This window comes from Terrapene carolina, unplaced genomic scaffold, assembly GCF_002925995.2.
Source record: "Terrapene carolina triunguis isolate 2854851 unplaced genomic scaffold, T_m_triunguis-2.0 Scaffold189, whole genome shotgun sequence".
In the NCBI taxonomy this organism is placed as follows: Eukaryota; Metazoa; Chordata; order Testudines; family Emydidae; genus Terrapene; species Terrapene triunguis.
Window position 1 is genome coordinate 10257224 of NW_020664540.1, and position 21120 is coordinate 10278343.

General features: G+C 41.9%; 1 protein-coding gene across 1 annotated transcript; it reads right to left on the minus strand.

The window, feature by feature from the left end:
* Window positions 1-799: 799 nt before the first annotated feature.
* On the minus strand, window positions 800-20301 carry ACTR10 (actin related protein 10). Its single transcript, XM_024223856.2, has 13 exons — window positions 20175-20301; window positions 14635-14707; window positions 13060-13142; window positions 11521-11629; window positions 8152-8259; window positions 7647-7714; window positions 7229-7308; window positions 6316-6351; window positions 4765-4844; window positions 4600-4673; window positions 4098-4179; window positions 2826-3027; window positions 800-1486 (listed from the first exon to the last, which is right to left on the minus strand). The coding sequence occupies exons 1-13, from the start codon at window positions 20249-20251 to the stop codon at window positions 1305-1307; spliced, it is 1254 nt and encodes a 417-aa protein (XP_024079624.2). The 5' UTR covers window positions 20252-20301; the 3' UTR covers window positions 800-1304.
* Between the last annotated feature and the right edge of the window lie 819 nt (window positions 20302-21120).

Sequence of the window (21120 nt, forward strand, 5' to 3'; positions counted from 1 at the left end):
GTGTGTGTGTGTGTGTGTGTGACACAGTCACACTGAGTCAGTGTGACTGTGTGTGCGCGCGTGAGTGAGAGAGTGTGTCTCACAAACTTTAGAGATACTTTTCCAAGTAAGAGTACCTTGCAGTATACAGAGTTACAGGATTTATAGAAGCCTATTAATTAGTGTCATAATAGCACGTTGTGTGCATCCAAATGTAGGCTGTTGTGTTTTTTAAAGGGTGAATTTTTGACTCAACAGACCTTTAGAACAATTAAAGTGGAGGGTAGAACTCTGGGATTGTTAACAATGTTAATGTTGATATACCTGAAAAAAAATGTATTTGCATCAACAGTAATTAAACAACAAACAACAACAAAAAAGCCTGATCACAGGCTCCTCAGAGAACATTTTCATTTGATTCTCTGTTAGGAATTTCAAGTCTTTTATTACTTTTGGTCTTTACATCAGTTATTGTACATCATTTGCCTTAGAGTTCAGTTTTGTATTTTTATTTCATATTTATTGCCGTAGGATTACATATTTTAACATCTGCCTTGCTGCTAACTTGCCTCTCCAACCCAAATAAAATTAAAATAATTAATATGAGCATGTTATTAACATTAAGTTTTTCATGTACATTTCCTAAGTGGTCAGACAGATTTTTTGGGGGTAAAGGTCGTTAGCAGGCAGGTTAAGTTTACACTTTGACAACTTCAGCCTGGAGCAAGTCCCTGTTCAGCTTCTGAAAATAGGAATCTCTGTCTAAGAGAATTACTATCCCTATAACAACTTCCATGGACAGACAACAAAACAAAACAAGTTTCCAGGAGACATTTTAATGTATGAACCAACAGGTTATGTTAACATGTGCAACATTTTATGCAGAGTTTGGCAGAGAAACTTCCACAGATGGTTTCAGGTAACAAGGAATCTCCTTCATTCTTCTAAGATATTTAAAACAAAACAAAAATATCTAAAACTAAGCCTCTTAATTTTGTATCTACTGTACATATATGTATAGAGCAAACAACTTAGTAGTTAACAACTTGTGCCAGTTACAGTATTTCCATAGAAAGGAAAAACAAACAAACAAACCACATCATCACATTTGTCAAAACCACTGTTTGGGGTTTTTTTAATCTAAATGTAGAATTGTATCCAACTTCAATAAAGTTCCAGCTAACAAGATGCTCCCAAGCCACACCTATATCATTAACTTTAAACAGTGTTACACCTGATTAACTTACTGCATAAGAAGCAACTTGTATAGGTCTGCTTGAAATAGGTGAAAGGAATCCTTGTGCAGCTGTGTTGTATTCAGATGCTTATTTCTCAGTGGAAAAAGCCCTCTTCATCAATGGTGGCGGGGCTTTGCCAACATCAAACATCATTTCCAAAGGAGGGTTACTGAGACAGCACCAGTCAGGTATACGGCCTGTCTGACTGTAATATTCCTTGGACACTGAACGGCTTCCAAGTATGTCCTGAAGAGCTCCAAAAACGGCTCCTGCATCGTAAAACAAAATTTCACATTAGTGCTCATCACACTGAATTTCTCTTTCCCCTGCTCGGTTGCGGGAATCTCCCCTAACTCCTTTTCAACCCGCCAAAGAAGAGACAAAAGACTGAATATACTGGGTCTAATCCTTTCCCTCTTTTATGTATTGTATTGCTTCATTCCACACCCTTCATAAGTGACTGAATAAAAGATCCATATGGGCTTTACTGCGAGTAGTTTCCTGCCAGAGGCCTTTCCCTGAAGCTATAACTCCAAGTGCTTTAAACAGGTACCATCAATCCCATGGGTAAATGAAATTCTCCCAGAAACTAAGCACTGTGGGAAACTCCTAGCATGGCACAACATGCATGAGAATAAGTTTGTACGACTCGTGGAGAAAAGTAAGTCTATGTTGATTAACTGGCATCTCTTTCTGATGAGGAGCTGCAGACAGGCTGATGACACCCACATTTGCTGTTCTGTGGCACTCACTTTCAAACCAGACTTACATTTATTACATTTTGTTTCTCTAAAATTCTACCCTAGTTACGTACAGAGGCTTAGTTTATTAGCTGAAATGTACATATTATAAATTCAAGAATTCTTGTCAGAAGAAACCTTTAGCCACATGGAATCGCCATGAAATGCCTCTCTTGGCCCTTCCCTTTCCCTGATTTACAATAGAGCAGGTATCTGGGAGTTGTGCAGTGAGTTAGCAGCCTTTGCCTAGCCCATGATTGGCAGCTTTTAAGTCAATAACTGCCTCCCACCTCTTTTTTTGGGGGGTGGGGTGGGGGGAGGGGGGGAAATCAGGGCCCAACTCACTCTGATCCAGGCTGCTACTGCTCCCTGGCTGGCTGGAGCTGGAACTACCAATGCAGCAATTAGAACTCTTGGCTCACAGTGGTCCATGCACGCCCAAGGGAGACACTGCAGTGCCAGCTGGAGAGGAGCTATGAAAAATCTGGCCCCATAGCAAATGACACCCCTGTCCAGCAAGTTTGTGCTTTGGATGGTTGCTTTGCTGGTGCCACCACACGGCATGAATAGTGTACTGCACGCCTGAATCAACAATTCCTGTCGTACACACCACCGCTTCAAATTTGATGTTGCTGCTTTTCAATGATTTGCTGTCATTAGTGGGGCAAATCTCCTGCCCTCCAAAACTCCAGGAGGCAGATTTTGCTCCACAGGACTTTGACATGAGGCACAATAACTACAAAGAGCTCAGATGTAGTTTACACTTAGCAATGTTTCAAAGAACTATTGTCATTTGCTCCTTCCAAATCCCATAGTAAAACCTTGCTTTTCCCTTCATATCTCTGACTAACCCCAGTGTCATTCTTACCTCCCAGCCAAGCCACACAGTTGGGTTTGGCAGGTGGAGTGTGAATTCTGAAGGTCTTAGTGGCAAGTGCTTCTTTGTATTTTGGTTTATCGACCAGGTACCTAATTTCAGCCATTAATCTGTGTAGGAATCCTGGCAACATAGCAGTGCCACCAATAACTACTAAGTTCTCAGCCAGCTGCTTCCTGGTGTCTATTGGGCACTGGTACAAAAGAAAATTGAAAATGTTTAAATGAAGTTATATACACAGCATTCAAAACATGTCAGAAATGGAGCGCCTCTCTTTACAAGTGACACTGGTATGTATTTCTGTTAACGTAAGCACAAGACAATATACACTATGTGCAGCAACTCATTTGTGTTTTTATCTTGGCCGGCTACCCCTCTCAAGGTGTCCCATGCTGCAGTGACCCTCTCCTGACTTATCCCTCCAGAGCCATTGCTTGCTTGGTCAGAGGGAGTCACTAGAGAACAATGTAATTTGAACTGTCCCAGTATCTCTCAACCAAGGAACCCAAAACATTGGGAATTATTTAATAGGATCAATTTTTATAACAAGGTGAGCCCTAACTAGAAATAATTGCCTTAAAACATCCAAGTTTATTGTCCTAGCAAAGAATTACTCATCTGCAAACTTTGGTTCAAACGATATACACCGCTACCTGAATATAACGCCACCCGATATAACACGAATTCTGATATAACACGGTAAAGCAGTGCTCGGGGAGGGGGGTGGGGGGGCGGGCTGCGCACTCCGGTGGATCAAAGCAAGTTCAATATAACGCAGTTTCACCTATAACGCGGTAAGATTTTTTGGCTCCCGAGGACAGCGTTATATCGAGGTAGAGGTGTATTTGTAACTGCAGAAACCCATCTTTAAAATATACATAGAATGAGATGTAGTTTACATTTGTACTGGTCAAACCCACATTCCATATTTTTTTCCTAACTAGACAGACATTTCGTCTTATGATAAGCTATCACGCCTCTAGAGAATTTCCAAGTCCAAATAAAAGACCTTAAAAGAATGAGGAGAGTAATAAAAATGCTGACACCACTTGAATGACAGCACTCGAATTTCTAAGAGTACCCAATATGCTGTAGTTTCTCATCTTCCCTAAGCCAGTCATGAGCCTGATTCAGAGAACATCTTACCCATACACGGTCCATACTTATAATCAGCGAGACTGCCCAAGTGAATGACGGTTTGTAAAACCAGGCTCTATGCAAGGCCACAGCAACGCATGCAACTATTTATACTGGTAGAGATACCTGAATAAGTGCATCCAGTATTAAAGTGGCAACGGATTTCTCTTCATTATCCTGCTCAAACAGTATTTCAACAACTGAGTCTCTGTTGACAAAATAAAACAAAGCAAGGAGCATTAGCAACAAACAACAGCCTACCAGTATGGTGTCATTGTTTCCTTGTGTTCCCACCTATTGTCTTTCATCTTTCAAAGAGTTTAGAGTTTTAGTGTAACAGGGACAGTTTTTGTTACATGTTAGTACAGCACCTAGCACAATGGGGTCCTGGTGCATGACTGGGGCCTCAAGGTGGTACCACAGGCTGTTATATTGCGAAGTTTTAGGGGCCTCAAATCACAAGATCAAAGTGCAATGGTTCATTAATGCCCCTAAACACACAAATAAGTTTTACCAGCACACAACTAAGGCGTCATTTCTAATGGTTTATTTCAATATTCAAGCATCTGGGCACTACTCTAAACACAACAATAAAATAACAACACATTTTAGTTATAATTTTTCTAACCTGATTGATCCAACTACATGCAGAATCTTCTCTCCATCTAGAGGGTAATCTACATCTGGAGGTGGTGAAGGACGCTAAAACAAAACACACACATATCATCTGAAAGGCAAAAAAGAGATCTCCTTCCACTTCGAAGAGGAGGAGAAACATTTACCCTCCACCTACCTCAGCACTGCCATCCATGTTAAACTTTGCTGCCTGGATTTTCAGCCCACGTTGGAGATCACTCACAAAACAAGTGCGGACTTTATAAAAGAAAAAAAAAAGATATACAAAGACTACATTTTTATGTATACAAGATATTGCTACTTGCTGTGAAATATTCTGACACTACTTATCAGAACTTAGGCTCTGGTTGGGATGCAGAATTCTAAAGGAAGTAGCATTCATACCACAAATATGCTGCACTAGAGAGGATTTTCTTCTTGAGGAACTAAATAGCTAGATCTGAAGTCCATGGAGAGTTATCAACTCTGTTGCCAGGAGGTGGAAGGGATAGGTTACTGCATTTGAATCAACAATTCCAGTCTCAAATTGGACGTTGCTGTTTTGTAAATGGTCTGCTATTATGTGGTGGTGTTAGTGGCACATATCTCCTGCCCTCCAAAACTCCAGAAGGAGCTTAAGAGCCAAACTCCATTTATATCTTTAATATAACACAAACAACCATTCTAGCAAGTAACATCTTATATCTGGTTAAAAATAACGGTGTGAAAAAAAGACAGCCAATCAGAAAGCTGCATTTGTGTCCAGAATTTTAAAAAGCCATTTCCATGAATTAATTACATGTGATAAAATATTAGCAGTGTTTAAAAGGTATGGAGCATCTTAAGGTATCGAGGTGCTTGACACGTGGTCTTTCCCCCTTGTTTGGCCCAACAGGTAGATACTATTTCTGTTAAGACTGGCCTGTTAATAAGCCATAGGAAACATTCCTTAAGTTCATCAACGATTTTTATTTTCTATTAAAAGAGTTGTAAAGTGGTTTGGGATGAACTGCATATAAAGTGCTATAGAAAAGTTACTATAGCTTTTTAATGACATATGCCCAAATTTTTGAAGTGTAAATTTATTAAGGTGATTAATATTTCATACCAGACCCAATATTCCAAAACGCCTTTTACATGCTATTTTCAGTTTTGGTGAAGATACCATATTATGTGGCAAACACAGAGTATGCCTAGCTAAATCATTTTAAGCAAGAACTAACAATCAGTCAGAATTTCTCAGCAGTAACGGTCTTTTTGACCAGAAGCAATAGAAACTTGATGTTGCCAGTTTGTGGAAGTTAAATCTGCTATTAATCAAATGTAGGGTACATACTGTGTGTTTCTATAAATAGACATCAGAAAAAAACAGAACACGAGTATTTAAAAATGCAACACCATATTAACCTAAACTGCTGATGGATGGATACACAAAACTACCCAATATCCTTACATTGTGTTTATATGCAAAAACACAACACTCAGCTATATCTGGACCAATACCTCAAGTCTAACCTCAGAAGATGGATGCAATATGACCCGCAGAACACCTACAATATGGACAGTACTTCAAGTTCTTCTGCTGATATAAGAAATATGACAAAAGGGAATTTAAATTTATGGGATTCTGTTGTTTTACAGTGGCAGGGTATTGTAAATGTAGTGAGATTGTTAAATTGATCTCTGGGGGGGAAGCACAAATAGGGTTTCTTGACGTAAAGAGTTTTACCTTTTATATCCTCTACAACGTCTTCTGGAACTGAGCCTAAAAATAGTTAATAGTTTAGTACAGATCTTCATTAAGTAAAAATACAACTTGCAAAATCCAACCAATAATTGAAGAAGTGTGAATTTAGTACAGAAACTGCACAACAATAACTTTAAAAGATTTGCTAGAAATAAACAACTTTACTCTCGGGGAAGAAATCTACATGAAAAAGAGAACCTGTCTTACATTTGGAAACAATGTAACATGCTCTTCTCACATTCAAAATGTAACAGACAAAGAATACAGCACTAAACTTTATTTCAAACCAGTTAACAGTGGTTTGTCATGGAAGTAACATACTAATTAATTTTATACTGGGAGAGGAGACATGGAACCAGCCAGGGCCGGCTCCAGGCACCAGGCAACCAAGCTGGTGCTTGGGGCGGCACCTGGAGGGGGGCGGCGCGGCGCTCCGGCTGCCGGGGAGAGCGGGGCCACAGCCGGGCTCGCCGCCCTCCCCCCGGCGCTCTGGCCGCCCTCCCCCCCCCGCGCCCTCCCCCCGGCCGCCAGGGGGAGAGCGGCGAGCCCCTGCTGGGGCTCGCCGCCCTGCCCCCGGCGCTCTGGCCGCCGGAGGGGGGGAGAGCCAAGCCCCCGCCGGGGCTCCCCGCCCTCCCCCCAGGGCTCCGGCCGCCCCCCCCCCCCGTGGGGGGAGGGGGGCGGGGGCGGCCGGAGGCTTTTTTGTCTGGGGCGGCAAAAAAGCCAGAGCCGGCCCTGGAACCAGTAGCATGTTAAACCAGGTGGAGAAACATGAATTTATTCTTTCTGATGTTAGCAGCATGAAAGGAAGCAGAGAAGGAAGCGGGATTAACCCACCTTCCCCAGTATGATTGCCTAAAAAGGAACACATTTATGTTACATCAGAAATACACCTTACCCATCACTGATGGGAGTCTTTGTCCTTTAGCTACTCCTGTGTCAACACTGCATTGCTCCAACAACTGATTCTCCAGCTCCCTAAAATGTTGTAAATATAAAAAGTCTATAGTTACCACCCGCTACCGATCCTATGTATTTGCACCATGTCAGCGCTACGTTATTTACTTCCTTCAGTAACACTTTATTTAAAAGAAAGACCGAAATAAATCCAATTTCTAAACTGTTATTTCCAAGGTTCCCATCATATTTCCACGGCCACTACACATTTACAACTTTAGAATGGGATGGTAACACAACAGGGGTTATAATCCAATTTAATTATATTATAATAAAGTAATTGACTAAAGATTAATTTTCACAATCAAATGGCATCATCAGTTGACAGAATCATCTTGGAGGCATAACTGTAAACTTACTTGTGAATTGCTTTTCCTCCTAGGGGAAGGGCACCCCAGCAACTCAAAACTGGGATTCCCTCATATATCTATAAGCTGCTCAGGAAATCTCACTATATTATAATGTGTTTTCCATCTGAAGACACAGGGATTGAAGGCATTTTTCTTCCTCCTTTCCCCGCAACAGTTATAAATATTTCCAATAGTCAATTCTGTCCAGAACTCTCATTAAATGTGTAGTATGTGAGGGAGAAACACAGAACTGTCAAGCAAGAGAGCACAGATTATGTCTGTTCCTATCCCATCCTTTGGAAAGAGTACAGGTCTAGGGATTCTCATGTAGTAAGTCAGGATATTGTGATATTCTCCACTCTAAAACAGCAAGCCAGAATACTACGATCAAAGCTAAATTGCTGGTCTGTCCCTATTCTTGTCTATCATATTTCAAGTCTATAATAAAATAAGCTACTTCTTGTTATAGTTTTCCTGCTGAAGATTTGCTTTCTGGATTATTATTCAAGGATACAGGCAGCACCAGACTTTCTGCATATCCACAGTCTAAAACCATAGCAGAATTAATCCCAAGTGTCAGAAGAGACATCAGGTGACTTGGGGCAAACAACACAGAAGGAACCTGTAATGAGACCAAAACAATTAAATTCAGTGCAAGTAAACTTGAAGGTTTATCATTTTCATTCCCCCCAATTTCATATAAAAAACAAAGACTGAACCATCAAGTACTGAACTGCCTAGTCTTAATTCAGGATTTAATCTAATGTGATGATGACCAACTAAATACAGCAGCATACTCAGATTCATTCCCAACACGTTCATAGCTACACCATGTCCACATATGTGCTTAATAACACTGAATAGTAACAGAGGGTTGTAAGAAAAACAAGTAGTGTGTATGGAACATAGCTTAGGTCAAGTCACAGTTGACTACAGAAGGCCAAACGTAGCTCTTCATAACATGTTGCGAAGACATGAAGAGGTGAGCAAAGGAGACAAAGTTTTGATGTGTGGCCAGTGGGATCATGCTCTCCACTGTACAAACACTGATTAAAAGCCAGTACTAGGAAGCATTAGTCTCAGAGCAAATCAACAGCTCTTTTGGCCACAAGGATCACATTGCAATATAGGTAAGAAAGAGGGAACTCTAAAAGGAAATGTGAAAGGAGCAGCTCAGACCATATAGCTAGAGGAGAGCCCCAGCCTTGCCCTAGAAATCTCGCTCTCAGGGTGCTGACAACCCCATTGGCAAATACCCTCCCCTGAACTCTGGGGAAAAGGAAAAGTAATTCCATAAAGCTTTTATTTACTGGCAACAGTATGGTGTAATCAGATCACAGGATAACTATTTAAAAATGCTGACCTTGTATCAAATGTCACATTTATTCGGAACACCACGAATGGTGGCCCTACACACGAGGCAGGGCTCACTTTACATGGCTACCAGCAGGTTTGTCATCATAGAACCAGGCCTCAAAACCAAAGTATGGACCTCTCCCTGTCACCAGACATTTTGGATAATGTTTAAAGCAGCTCTGTGCTAAGTTCATTATCTGTCATCCTCACATTGCAAAGTAATCAAAATGAAAGGCATTTCTCTCTCCTCTTTTTTAACTTTCTGTAAACGGATTAGAAAATCCATTCACACTGCTCATCATATTTAAGGTGGGAAAAAAAGATTAAGTATACCAGGAAGGAATTATACAGAAATGTAATCTATGACAGTTTAAGATTAGTTATAAAATTAGGCTGGGGAGGCAAACTACTTATTTGCATAGCCTTTAATAGAAAATCATACCAATCTGACCTATATGAACGGAAAGTTTATGGCATTACCCTGCAAAGTGTTTTCCATTGACACTAGGATCAGAATTAGATTTAAGGAAGAGTCTGATCTAACAAAAAGATTGATTATGTGAAGGACATAAATATCAGATAAGTTCCTATCTAAGTGAGTACAGCCAGAGTTTAGGTCACGTGCTAGGCAAAGATATCGACTTATGGTAAAAGAATCAAGACTTGTGCTGAGAGAGAGCACTAAGAAATGTTTAAATATAGACTCAGGTTTCTGGCAGTGCTCATTGGGATTTATTGGTCCTGTCAAAAATGAGATGACGTGAGCTATTTTTTGCCAAGTCAAAAAAAAACCTATAGATAATTCTTGCTAATATATGCTATTTAGATAACTGATATTTAAATGAGTCAGGAAAAAATCCCACTGATCTCTACCTCTCTATCTTCCTCTTCTCACTTTCATTCTTTGCCCTTTATCCCCACTCCTTTGTCCATTCCCACACATGCCAAGTATAGCAATGGCCACTAGCACTATTGCTAATATCCTATTTGATTATTCTACATATCCTACATGACAGATGGGATTCACCCAAGAGTTCTGAAGGCACTCAAATATGAAATTGCAGAACTGCTAACTGTGGCATGTAACCTATTGCTTAAATCAACCTCTGTACCAGATGAATGTTGGATAGCTAATGTAACACTGATTTTTATAAAAGGCTCCAGAGGCGATCCTGGCAATTACAGGCTCGTAAGCCTAACTTCAGTACCAGGCAAATGGGCTGAAAATATAGTAAAGAACAGAATTATTAGACACACAGATGAACATGATATTTGGGGAAGAATCAACATGGCTTTTGAACAGGGAAATCATGTTTCACCAATCTATTAGAATTCTTTGAGGGGGGTCAACAAACGTGAACAAGGGTGATCCTCCAAGGATCCGTACTGGGACCAGTGTTGTTCAATATATTCATAAATGAACTTGAAAAAGAGGTAAACAAAGATGTGGCAAAGTTTGCAGATGATATAAAATGACTCAAGACGGTTAAGTCCAAAGCTGAGTGCAAGGAGTTACAAAGGGAATCTCAATAAACGGGGTGACTGGACTGGACAACAAACTGGCCAATTAAATTTAAAGTTGATAAATGCAAAGTCATTCACATTGGAAAACATAGCCCCAACTATACATACAAAACAATGGGGTCTAAATTAGCAATTACCACTCAAGAAAGAGATCTTGGGAGTCAACGTGGATAGTTCTCTGAAAACATCTGCTCACTGTGCAGCAGCAGTAAAAAAAGCGAATAGAATGTTGGAAACCATAAGGAAAGGGATAGATAATAAGACAGAAAATATATGCCATTACATAAATCCATGGTATGCCCAAACCTTGAACAGTGTGTGCAGTTCTGGTTGCCCCTTCTCAAAAAAAGATATGTTAGAACTGGAAAAAGTACAGAAAAAGGCAACAAAAATGATTAGGGGAATGGAACAGCTTCCATATGAGGAAAGATTAAAAAGACTGGGGCTGTTCAGTTTGGAAAATAGACGACTAAAGGGGAATATGATAGAAATCTATAAAATCATGAATGGTGGGGAGAAAGTGAATAAGAGTTATTTACCCCTTCACATAATACAAGTACCAGGGGTCACCCAATGAAATTAAGAGGCAGTAGGTTTAAAACAAGCATAAGGAAGTACTTCCTCACACAACACACAGTCAACCTGTGGAAATGATTGCCAGGGGATGTTGGGAAGACCAAAAGTGTAACTAGGTTCAAACAAGAATAAGGTAAGTTAATGGAGGATAGGTCATCAATGGCTACTAGCCAAGAAGGTCAGGGATGCAACTCCATGCTCTGGGTGTTCCTAAACCTCTGACTGACTGACAGAAGCTGGGACTGGACGACCGGGGATGGATCACTTGATAAATTCCTGTTCTCTTCATTCCCTCTAAAACATCTGGCACTGGCCACTATCAGAAGACAGGATACTGGGCTAGATAAATCACTGGTCTGACACAATATGCCCATTCTTATGTAATCAATTAAGACAACGAATGCCAATAGTTAGGGAATACACGTACCTCAAAATACTTGAAAAGTACTCTAGTGAGTGTCTCTCTGAAGTGTGAGGGGCATAGCACAGATTCCACTATTACAACGCGACGGTCTCTGGGATTCACCAGCAGATGTCTGGAAAACAGCACATATATTTGTAAAGAATTATAAACTGAGACTGTTAAATCTAACAGGAGTACTTGTGGCACCTTAGAGACTAACAAATTTATAATTTAGCCGTATGGAGTGGAAATCCATCAACTTCATGAATTAATAAATTTGTTAGTCTCTAAGGTGCCACAAGTACTCCTGTTCTTTTTGCGGATACAGACTAACACGGCTGCTACTCTGAAACCTGTTAAATCTAAGCATCTCTTATGGGACGTGATACCTTCTTTCAAGTTTTGTAACTACTTCTTTTGAAAGTTATTTCAGTCAAAATCATAATAAATAATAACGTGCGCTTAGATAGCACCTTCCACCCCACACCTCAATGCATCTTATAATGAAGCTTCACAACACGCAGGGAGGTAGGCATTATTCCAGATTTACACATCAGGAAACGGCAGTGCAGGCAGAGGTTACAGTCTTGTCTACAAACGGATTATGCACCTCTAAGCGTATTGGTCTGTGTGCAGGCCACCCCTCAGTGACTTGTCCAATGCCACGGTGCATTTGTGGAAGACCTAAGACTATGACCCAGATCTCCTGACCCACAGTCCTGTGCTTCAACCTCTAGCTCATCATCTCTCACAAAGTTAAAAGAAAAAGGGGAATAATTTGCATTTTCTCAAAACGATAATAAAACCATCTTCTAGATGCAGAAGGACGTGTCCCCAGCATGCCAAAGACTTTGGGTCAGAAACAGAACAGCTCTGGTAGAGGACAGAAAGAAAACCAATGATGCTTGAGGGAGTGAGGCAGAAGTCCAGTAACAAAAGTAATGTTTGTCCACAACAGGAGTCAAGTCATTCTGTATGTGGATGTGAGTGGGATATGAGAGCACTAAATCTAAGTTCATGAGGACATTTACACCAAGGGGAAGATGTGTTCTATTCAAGTAAAAAAATATAAACCTACAGAATTCAGTGATCCCATCAGGCACATTAGAAATCTCAAACTTTGAACATTTGGATCCAGACGTCCAAACCCTTGTTCACATCAGGCCTGGTTTTTCCATTTACCTCAATGGGCTTTGGAGTCCTATGAGCAGCCCCATTGAAATCAGTGTAACTCCACACAAGAATAACAACTTTCAAGCCCAAGCTATTTGTGACTATGTCACAGGTAACAGTTGTTTTATTTATTCAGATGATTTTAAACAATAAGATGCATATCCAAGGCTCTAGGTGATTCTCACACATTAACAACACAATTCAAATTTTAGCAGCATTAAATAATTGTTTCAGCAAGAGCTCAGCCAGCTAGCCATCTCCTTCCCATCCTTTCATCATTTAGGAAACATAACATCAGCCTTCTCCAAAACCTCTATCAAAACAAACATCTTTTGCAACATGCTCAAACAAAAGCAGCTAATCAGAGAAAAATATCCCAGTGCCTCTTACCTGAAATACAGCATGTGAATAAATTCCTTCAGATATGAATACAGCTCTTCTGTGTTAATATTATACTGAACAACTTTGATAGGCTGCAAAAATAAAAATTTATATTAAAATGTTATCTATAGCCAGTATAAAATTCAAAAGATATTGTTATTGACTTTAAGAAACACTATTTTCCATTGTTTGACGTATTAACGCACATCACAAAATTATCCTACAAATTATTTTACTTGAATCAATTTTGAATTTTTTTTCTTTAAAACTTGTCATCAATTTTAATGCTGAGGAAAGGTGTCAAATTGACAATTCTGGAGACTCACATCCCCAACTAAGAGAAAAAGCATAGCACAGGTGGAGGCAATGTGCCTCAAACCTGACCCTGTGGTTATGTCTACACTGCATTTAAACACCAGAGGCTGGCCCGTGTCAGCTGAAGCAGGCTCATGGGACTTGGGCTGCCGAGCTATAAAACTGCAGTGAAGATGTCTGGACTTGGGCTGGAGCCCAGGCTCTGGGACCCTCCCAACTTGCAAGGTCCCAGAGTCCAGGCTCCACCCCATGCGTCTACACTGCAGTTTTATAGCCTCACAGCCTGAGCCCAAGTTAGCTGACATGGGCCAGCTGCGGGTGTTTAACTGCAGTGTAGACATACCCCTAGAGACCACCTCTAAATGTACCAATTAATGCCAAATGTGGTGGTGTGGACACGTCGCATGAAGTGCTCCAATCTTGCAAAGACTTACACTTGTATTTAACTTTATCCACTGATAATCATCTTTTTGAATTCAACAGGATGCTTCACAGGGCACAAACATATGCATACATCTTTGCAGAACTGGGGCATAACTGATCAACTGGATAACTCAAGAGATAAATAGTCTTAAATATTTGAAAGGCCCCAAGCCTACCAGTGGTTCTGTATATGCGGACTCCTGTGTTTGCCATGGAGACCCATTGACTGAACACCTTGTAGGATTAGAGCCTTAATTTGTAAGTAATATTGATGCAGAAAAAGAAAGTTTCCTGAGAATTAACAATGTACTGGGAGGAATTTATAGCTCAAATCACAACAGAGAGATCATTAATACCTAGAAAACAAGGTCATCATGGCTCTTCCAGGTGAAACATTTTGTTATTTTTAAAAATACTTTTGAGGATTATTCTACTTATCCTGTTTTGTGTGTGAGGTGGCAATTGTCAAATCCATGTTTGGCAGTTCCAGACACTTTTATATCAATCAGCTTACCCTATTAATATACTATATGGTCCCAAATTTCTAATTTAGGGATGTGTCCAATTAATTTGTCATTTGCAAAAGCCAGCTCACTTTGTGGTTGTTCATGTAACAGAACCATAATTGTCCTCAATATGAGGTCAATTTTCATAGCAACTTATTATGGCCTCTTAATAGGAACAGCTAAGAGATAATGGACATGGTTTATGATGGAGGAAATAATGAGACACATTTCTGTGATGTTTGAAGATACATATTTAAAGTACTTCTTAAAAATAAAAATGTAACACAAATAACTTTTGAATTTTGGATCTTTCCCGATAGTACATTTAAAAAAATGTTACCTGAGGAATGTCAGGTTTCTTTATTTCACTAGGAATAATGCATCTTGGTCCTGTTTCTCCTGCAAAACCACATCTAAACAAAAATATTTAAAATTAACTAAATTACATATATGTATTTCACATTTAAGAACTACCAAGAAATTAATGATCTGGTATTTCAAATAGTAAAAGTGGATTTGATAATTAAAACAATTTAATATGAACAAAATTTTTAAAGTCCATAGAGGTGTTTTATGTATGATTTACTAGGGCCAGGTCTACACTGCAGACTTCTGCCAGCACAGCTAGGCTAGTTAGTGGGGTGAAGGGGTGTGATCCCTGAGTAACATAGCAGTGCTTGCAAAGGCCATAGTGTAGATGCTACACTTTTACTTAGGGTTACCATATTCAAACATTTAAAAAAGAGGACACTCCACGGGGCCCCGATCCCACCCCCGGCCCTGCCCCAACTCCGCCCCTTCCCCGCCCCCAGCCCCACCCCAACCCTTCTCCGCCCCCATTCCAACCCCTTCCCCAAAGTCCCTGCCCCAACTCTGCCCCCTCCTCTGAGCACCCCGCATTCCCCCTCCTCCCTCCCGTTCTGATCTTGGTTGGGGGTTGCTAAGTCCTTCCCTGCTCCCCACTCGCCCCGCAGCCCCTATGCCCTTGCCTGCCCTGCTCCTCCTCACCCTGCAGCCTCTGCACCCCCCCGCCCCTGCAGCCTCTGTGCCCTCTGCTCCCCACTCGCCCTGCAGCCTCTGTGCCCCCTGCCTGCCCTGCCCCTGCAGCCTCTGTGCCCCCTCCTCCCCACTCACTCTGCAGCCTCTGCGCCCCCTGCCTGCCCTGCCCCTGCAGCCTCTATGCCCCTGCCTGCCCTGCTCCTCCTTGCCCTGCAGCCTCTGCACCCCCCTGCCGCCTCTGTGCCCCGTGCTCCCCACTCGCCCTGCAGCCTCTGCACCCCCTGCCTGGCCTGCCCCTGCAGCCTCTGCACCCCCCCCGCCCCTGCAGCCTCTGTGCCCCCTGCTCCCCACTCACCCTGCAGCCTCTGTGCCCCCTGCCTGCCCTGCCCCTGCAGCCTCTACATACACCCCCCCCTGCAGCCTCTGCTCACCCGGCCAAGGGAGAGCTGCGGGCTCCACGTGGCATCAAACACTGCCCCGCTGCTCTGTGGGGGAGGAGGGAGCGGGGGAGGGGGAGGGACTCTGGCTGCTAGAGGCCCTAGTGGCTGTGAGCGGCTTTCAATCAGGCCAGGCGTCCAATCAGCCGCGCCGCACTCCCAATGAGGGGAAGGGGGAAATCCCGGACATTTCTACTTGATTAGAAATCTCCCCCCGGACGGCCATTTAACACTGAAAAAGCCGGACATGTCCGGGGAAACCCGGACGGATGGTAACCCTACTTTTACTGGTATAGCTTGTTTTGCTTGTAGGGGTTGGTTTTATTATACCGGTACAAAGCACAGTGTTACCAGTATAGCTGTGTCCACACCAGGAGCGCTTTGCCAGTATAGTATACTGGTATTCTTATAATGGTAGAGCGCTCATAGTGTAGACTCAGCCTAGGTAGTGAGTTCAAATTAGCAGGATTCCAAGCCAAGATTTAGAATAGCTAGTCAAGTTAACTTTTCATAAACAGATCATATATAAAAGGACAGCGAGTTCTAAAGATTAAACAGAAAAAACAGATGCCCTAAGGATGAGGTTTTAGGAGTTCTCAATGCTTTACATTTCTTTTGTCTCTTTTGAAATAAATATTAGAAGTTCAAGCACCATTTGGTAGAATGCCTATCCATGATTTCAGAGTTTAATGTTTTTAAAATAAAGAAGTCAATAAATATATTTTGTCTTGGCATTCTGATACCATGAATGCATCCAATCAGTTTCTTGAATGGGGACTATTCTAGAGAAAAACAGCCAGACTTCAGAATATCAATATTTATACATACATAGAGGATTTAACAAATCCTTACTATAATGTTATTTTGGTTATATATTTAGACCCCAATGCTGCAATCAAATCCACATCACAGGCTCTTGCAAGGATCTGATTGCAGAACTAAGGCTTTAATTTTTAATAATCATATACAGTCATGTGGAAATCAGTACCATCTGATCCCAAGATCAGTGTGTCTAAGGCCACAATCCTACAACTGCCTTCACATGGGAGCTCATGCTCCGGCATGGAGCCCCAATGATATTACTGGAGCTCCATGCATGCATCTGGCAGCATAGAGGCAAGTGAAGAACTGGGCCTAATGTAATACAGCCACAAATGTGGCATAAATGTAAACAAATGACTTTGTTGCAGTTATAGGGCCCAATGTCGCAAACATTGCAGGAATAAAAATTACTCCTCCAAGTAGGTCCACTGAAACCAATGGAACTACTCATGTGAATAATATAGTCACTTGCTTAACTGTTCGCAAGATCAAGCCCATAGTTATCTTCTTATTTTAAGTGAATACTGTGCATGCAGAAGACACTAGCATAAAAAAGAAAGGGTCTGGAATTTGGCACTGATAATACAAAAAGGACACTTTTGGGTGGTGGATAGAAGGGGGTATAAATAGTTTTACATTGCAGGTATCAGACATTTTCTTTTGTAAACTGGTCTAAGAATCATTCTACTTTTTCACATTTTGATTTTCTTAGTTATAAAGTGAAAGGTAAAGCTTACATTTAGGCTTTATTTAGACTAGAAAAAAAAGGTGTGTGTGTATTTTTAATCAAGTAGCTAACACAATTTGTCTACAATAGGCGCTAAGTGGCGTTTCAAATCATGTTAGTTTGATCAAAAAGGAAAAATAAAACGTAGGCTATAGAAGGCTTCAAATAAAAATCTCTCACGATATGAAGAAAGTTTCTCAATATATTAATTCCAAAATGAATCAGACATCACATTTGAAAGCTAAATTAATTGAGTAATGACCACTTTCAATTGAAACTGTTCACTATTTAGAATAGCAGAGATTGAAACAATTGAATCCACTTTAGTGTCCACGCTAATGACTACAGGCACAATTTTGCTCCCTTTGAAGTCAATGGAAATTTCGCCATTTACTTTAGTAGGAGCAGGATAGGGCATGGGGATAATGATATTAGCCTCCTTTGTAAAGTGCTTTGAGATCTGCTATATAAGAGCTAGGTAGTAGGACTAGTACTTTTTATACACTGAATCCTGAAAGATGCAGCCAAGTTTAGTTCAGAACCTCAAGAATAGACTTCATGGATTAGTCCAACTGCCTGAACTGGTCTCCTCTACTAAAACTAATCAGCTTAGTTTTACTAAAGTATAAACTCACATATAATATGCATTTGATGAGAGAAAGCATGATTTACATAATAAATTCTAAGGTATTTGTGTCAAAATATTTTACAACAGTATCTTCAAGTGACTGTATTCTCAGTTTAGGCGTAATCCTGCAAGCTATTCCACATGGTTTGACAGCTGAACGCACACACAGCCCCACTGACTCAGGGTTCAGATGCTCAGTTTACAGAATTTGGGGCTTCTAAAAGAAACATCTTTGTGCCATAATTATTCAAGCCTCACTCCCAAGCATGTTCTGTTGAAGTGCTGAGTGGCCTCACCTTGGGAATTCAGACTCATAGACTTGAGCACCTCATAGGCTTGAGCTCTTAAAAACATAGATTAAACTATAATACCAAGTTAACATACCATGTTTTACTTTACAAACATGGATTCAACATCAAAGTTCAACAACACAACCAGAGCTATTAGGTTGTATTCAACACTTTGTTAAGGGGCAATTGCCATGGCACTTGGGTACCATAAGTAATTAGAAACTAAGGCCCCGATCCTGCAAACACTTATGCATGTGCATAACTTTACCCATGCAGGTAGCCCCACTGACTTATCACATAACACGAGAACTACGGGTCACCCGATGAAATTAACAGGCAGCAGGTTTAAAACAAACAAAAGGAAATATTTCTTCATACAATGCACAGTCAACCTGTGGAACTTGTTGCCATGGAATGTTGTGAAGCCAAAAGTTTAACTAGGTTAAAAAATGAATTAAATACATTTGGAGGACAGGTCCATCAATGGCTATTAGCCAAGATGGTCAGGGATGCAAACTTGTGCTCCCGGTGTACCTAAATCTCTGACTGCCAGACAAAGTGGGTATTCACCCACGAAAGCATATGCTCCAATACATCTGTTAGTCTATAAGGTGCCACAGGATTCTTTGTTGCTTTTACAGATCCAGACTAACACGGCTACCCCTCTGATACTTGTCAGAGACAGGATACTAAGATAAATGGACCATTGGTCTGTCCCAGTATGGCTGACCTTACATTCTTAAATAAGGGTTGGCAAATTCAGACCAGCACTGTGTATTGCCTCCTTTAATCTCTCAAATTCCCAAATCATGTGGGTCTCAAAACAATCCTACTGTTCGCATACACATGACTAATGAAAGAGACAATGCTGGGTAGCTTATGTCCAAAACTGAACTCTAAACAGTTAGAAAAGTTTTACACCATTATTAATGGAAATGTTTACAGATTTTGGATTTGAACAATAAATCTTTCACCTATAATATATGCAACCCAAACATCACTGTATCATAGTGCTAGTGCAGGAGAGCCAAAAAATGAAACTGAGTAGTTTATTATCACTGTCCAAGGTATGTCTAATAGAACAAGTAAACAATGGCAAGGCATATGTAATATTTTGTTTAAATTTTAATAATTTAAAAGGTGTTATTAACAGTCAAGGGGTGGATTTTTTTTCTTACATAAATTATTTTTAAACCTGACAAGATCTGTTTAATAAATTAAACGTCACCTGGAGTCAGAAGAGCTAGGTAGTAGTTTGGGGGTAGAAGAAAAATCAGGATGCGGAACTGCAATTAACACTAAAAGATTTTTCTGCATCTGGATTAGGAGTAATGACATCATTATTTGTGTAGGTATTCAGAGAGACAAGGCGGATGAGATAATATCTTTTATTGGGCCAACTTGGTGAGAGAGACAAGCTCTCAAATTTTACAGAAAGCTCTTTCAAGTCACAGTCACAAATTCAGCTATTTTAAGGCCAGAACAGACCATTATGATCATCTACTGATCTTCTACATAGCACAGGCCAAAGAACCTCTCCCGTCAATTTCTGCATCAAGCCCATAACTTGGGTTTGTTCTACTGCATCTCTCTTAGAGACATCCAGCCTTAACGAAGAGTCAAGACGTTCATCGCCATGGTACCCGAATGCCAGGCCCCAGGCCGTAGGGCAGGGTTGTTGCGCCTCCTTTGCGACGGTGACAGACCAGGCGGGCCCCCCAGACGCGCGCCAAGCACCGGTCAGGGCTGGGCACAGCCGGACGCGTGGGGACCCAGCGTTCAGAGGGCAGGGAATGCCGGGCACATCCCCGCCCGCACGCGCTGCCTCATGTCGCGACAGGGCGGAGTTGCCGGGGATACAGGGGCAGCCCCACCTGCACCCCTACCATGGGCATCGTGTGGAGGGGGGAGTCAGCCCGCAGCGAGCCCCGGGACCGGGGGAAGGGCCTGCCCGCCGCAGCCAGCCGGGCCACTCACTTGGTGAACGATTCTCCCAGGTCTATCACCACCGCCGTCTTCTCCCCGCCGCTCCCCAGGCCCTCGTACAGCGGCATCGCCACCGGCTGCAGAGACCAGCGCCCGGCTTCCACCACAACAAAGGGGGCCTTCCTCACTGAACGGCGCAGATCCCGCGGCTTGGGGGCCTTCTACACCGGCCGGCGCAGATCAAGGCTGTCCTTGATCCTGCCTGTTCTCAGGTTTAATCCCTCTCTCGGGGCAGCGGGGCTTGACACTTTCAGAGGGAGCTGGGGTGATTCTGCTCGTCCCCTTCTTCTTTCCCTGCGCTAGAAACTGTACGGCTCTGGCCCTAGCTGTTTTCAGGCGCGCAGTAGTCACCTTAAGAGAGGCTCTGTGTAGCGGTGGGGGAAAGGCGGACAGAGAGCAAGGGAGGGCTTTGGGGGAAGGTTCTGGGTGTGAAAGAGAGCGAGGGCCCTTGCGGGAGAGGATGACAAGGATGGGTGCTGGGGGTGAAGGATGGAGAGGTCCCTGGGGGAAAGTGATGGAGGGAGGACGGTTGTTTTGAGGACTGAGACCCAAGTAGGAGAAAGGGGGGTGATGGTGATTCATGGGGTGGGAGATTGTGTTTGGAGACTGGAGCATAGGGTCCCGTTAGCCTCCTTTGTCCCCGCCCTCGAGGTGGGGTAGAGTGAGGGATGATCCAGGTTGAAGAGCTTTGATTTGATTTGATAGTAATAAAGGGGGTGGGGGAGTCAATGTGCTAGTGGTCAGAGCATAGGACTGGAAGTCAGGATTCCTGAATCCTGTTATTCCTGGCCCTCACTCTGTGATCTTGGAAATGTTTCACTTTCCTACTTAGAATTTAGGGGAGTTGTGGAGCTTAATTAACATATGCAACATGTTTTGAAATCTCAGGTGAAAAGTGCTATATAAATACAAAGCATTGTATATATGCAATAGAACT

What these genes read in the sequence shown, in the direction of transcription:
- ACTR10 (XM_024223856.2), bottom strand. Translation starts at nt 20,251, where the DNA reads ATGCCGCTGTACGAGGGCCTGGGGAGCGGCGGGGAGAAGACGGCGGTG. An exon ending in ATTCACATGCTGTATTTCAG is followed by an intron (nt 11,630 to 13,059) that starts GTAAGAGGCACT and finishes GCTGTTTTCCAG; the next exon opens with ACATCTGCTGGTGAATCCCA. An exon ending in ACATGGATGGCAGTGCTGAG is followed by an intron (nt 4,674 to 4,764) that starts GTAGGTGGAGGG and finishes GTTTTGTTTTAG; the next exon opens with CGTCCTTCACCACCTCCAGA.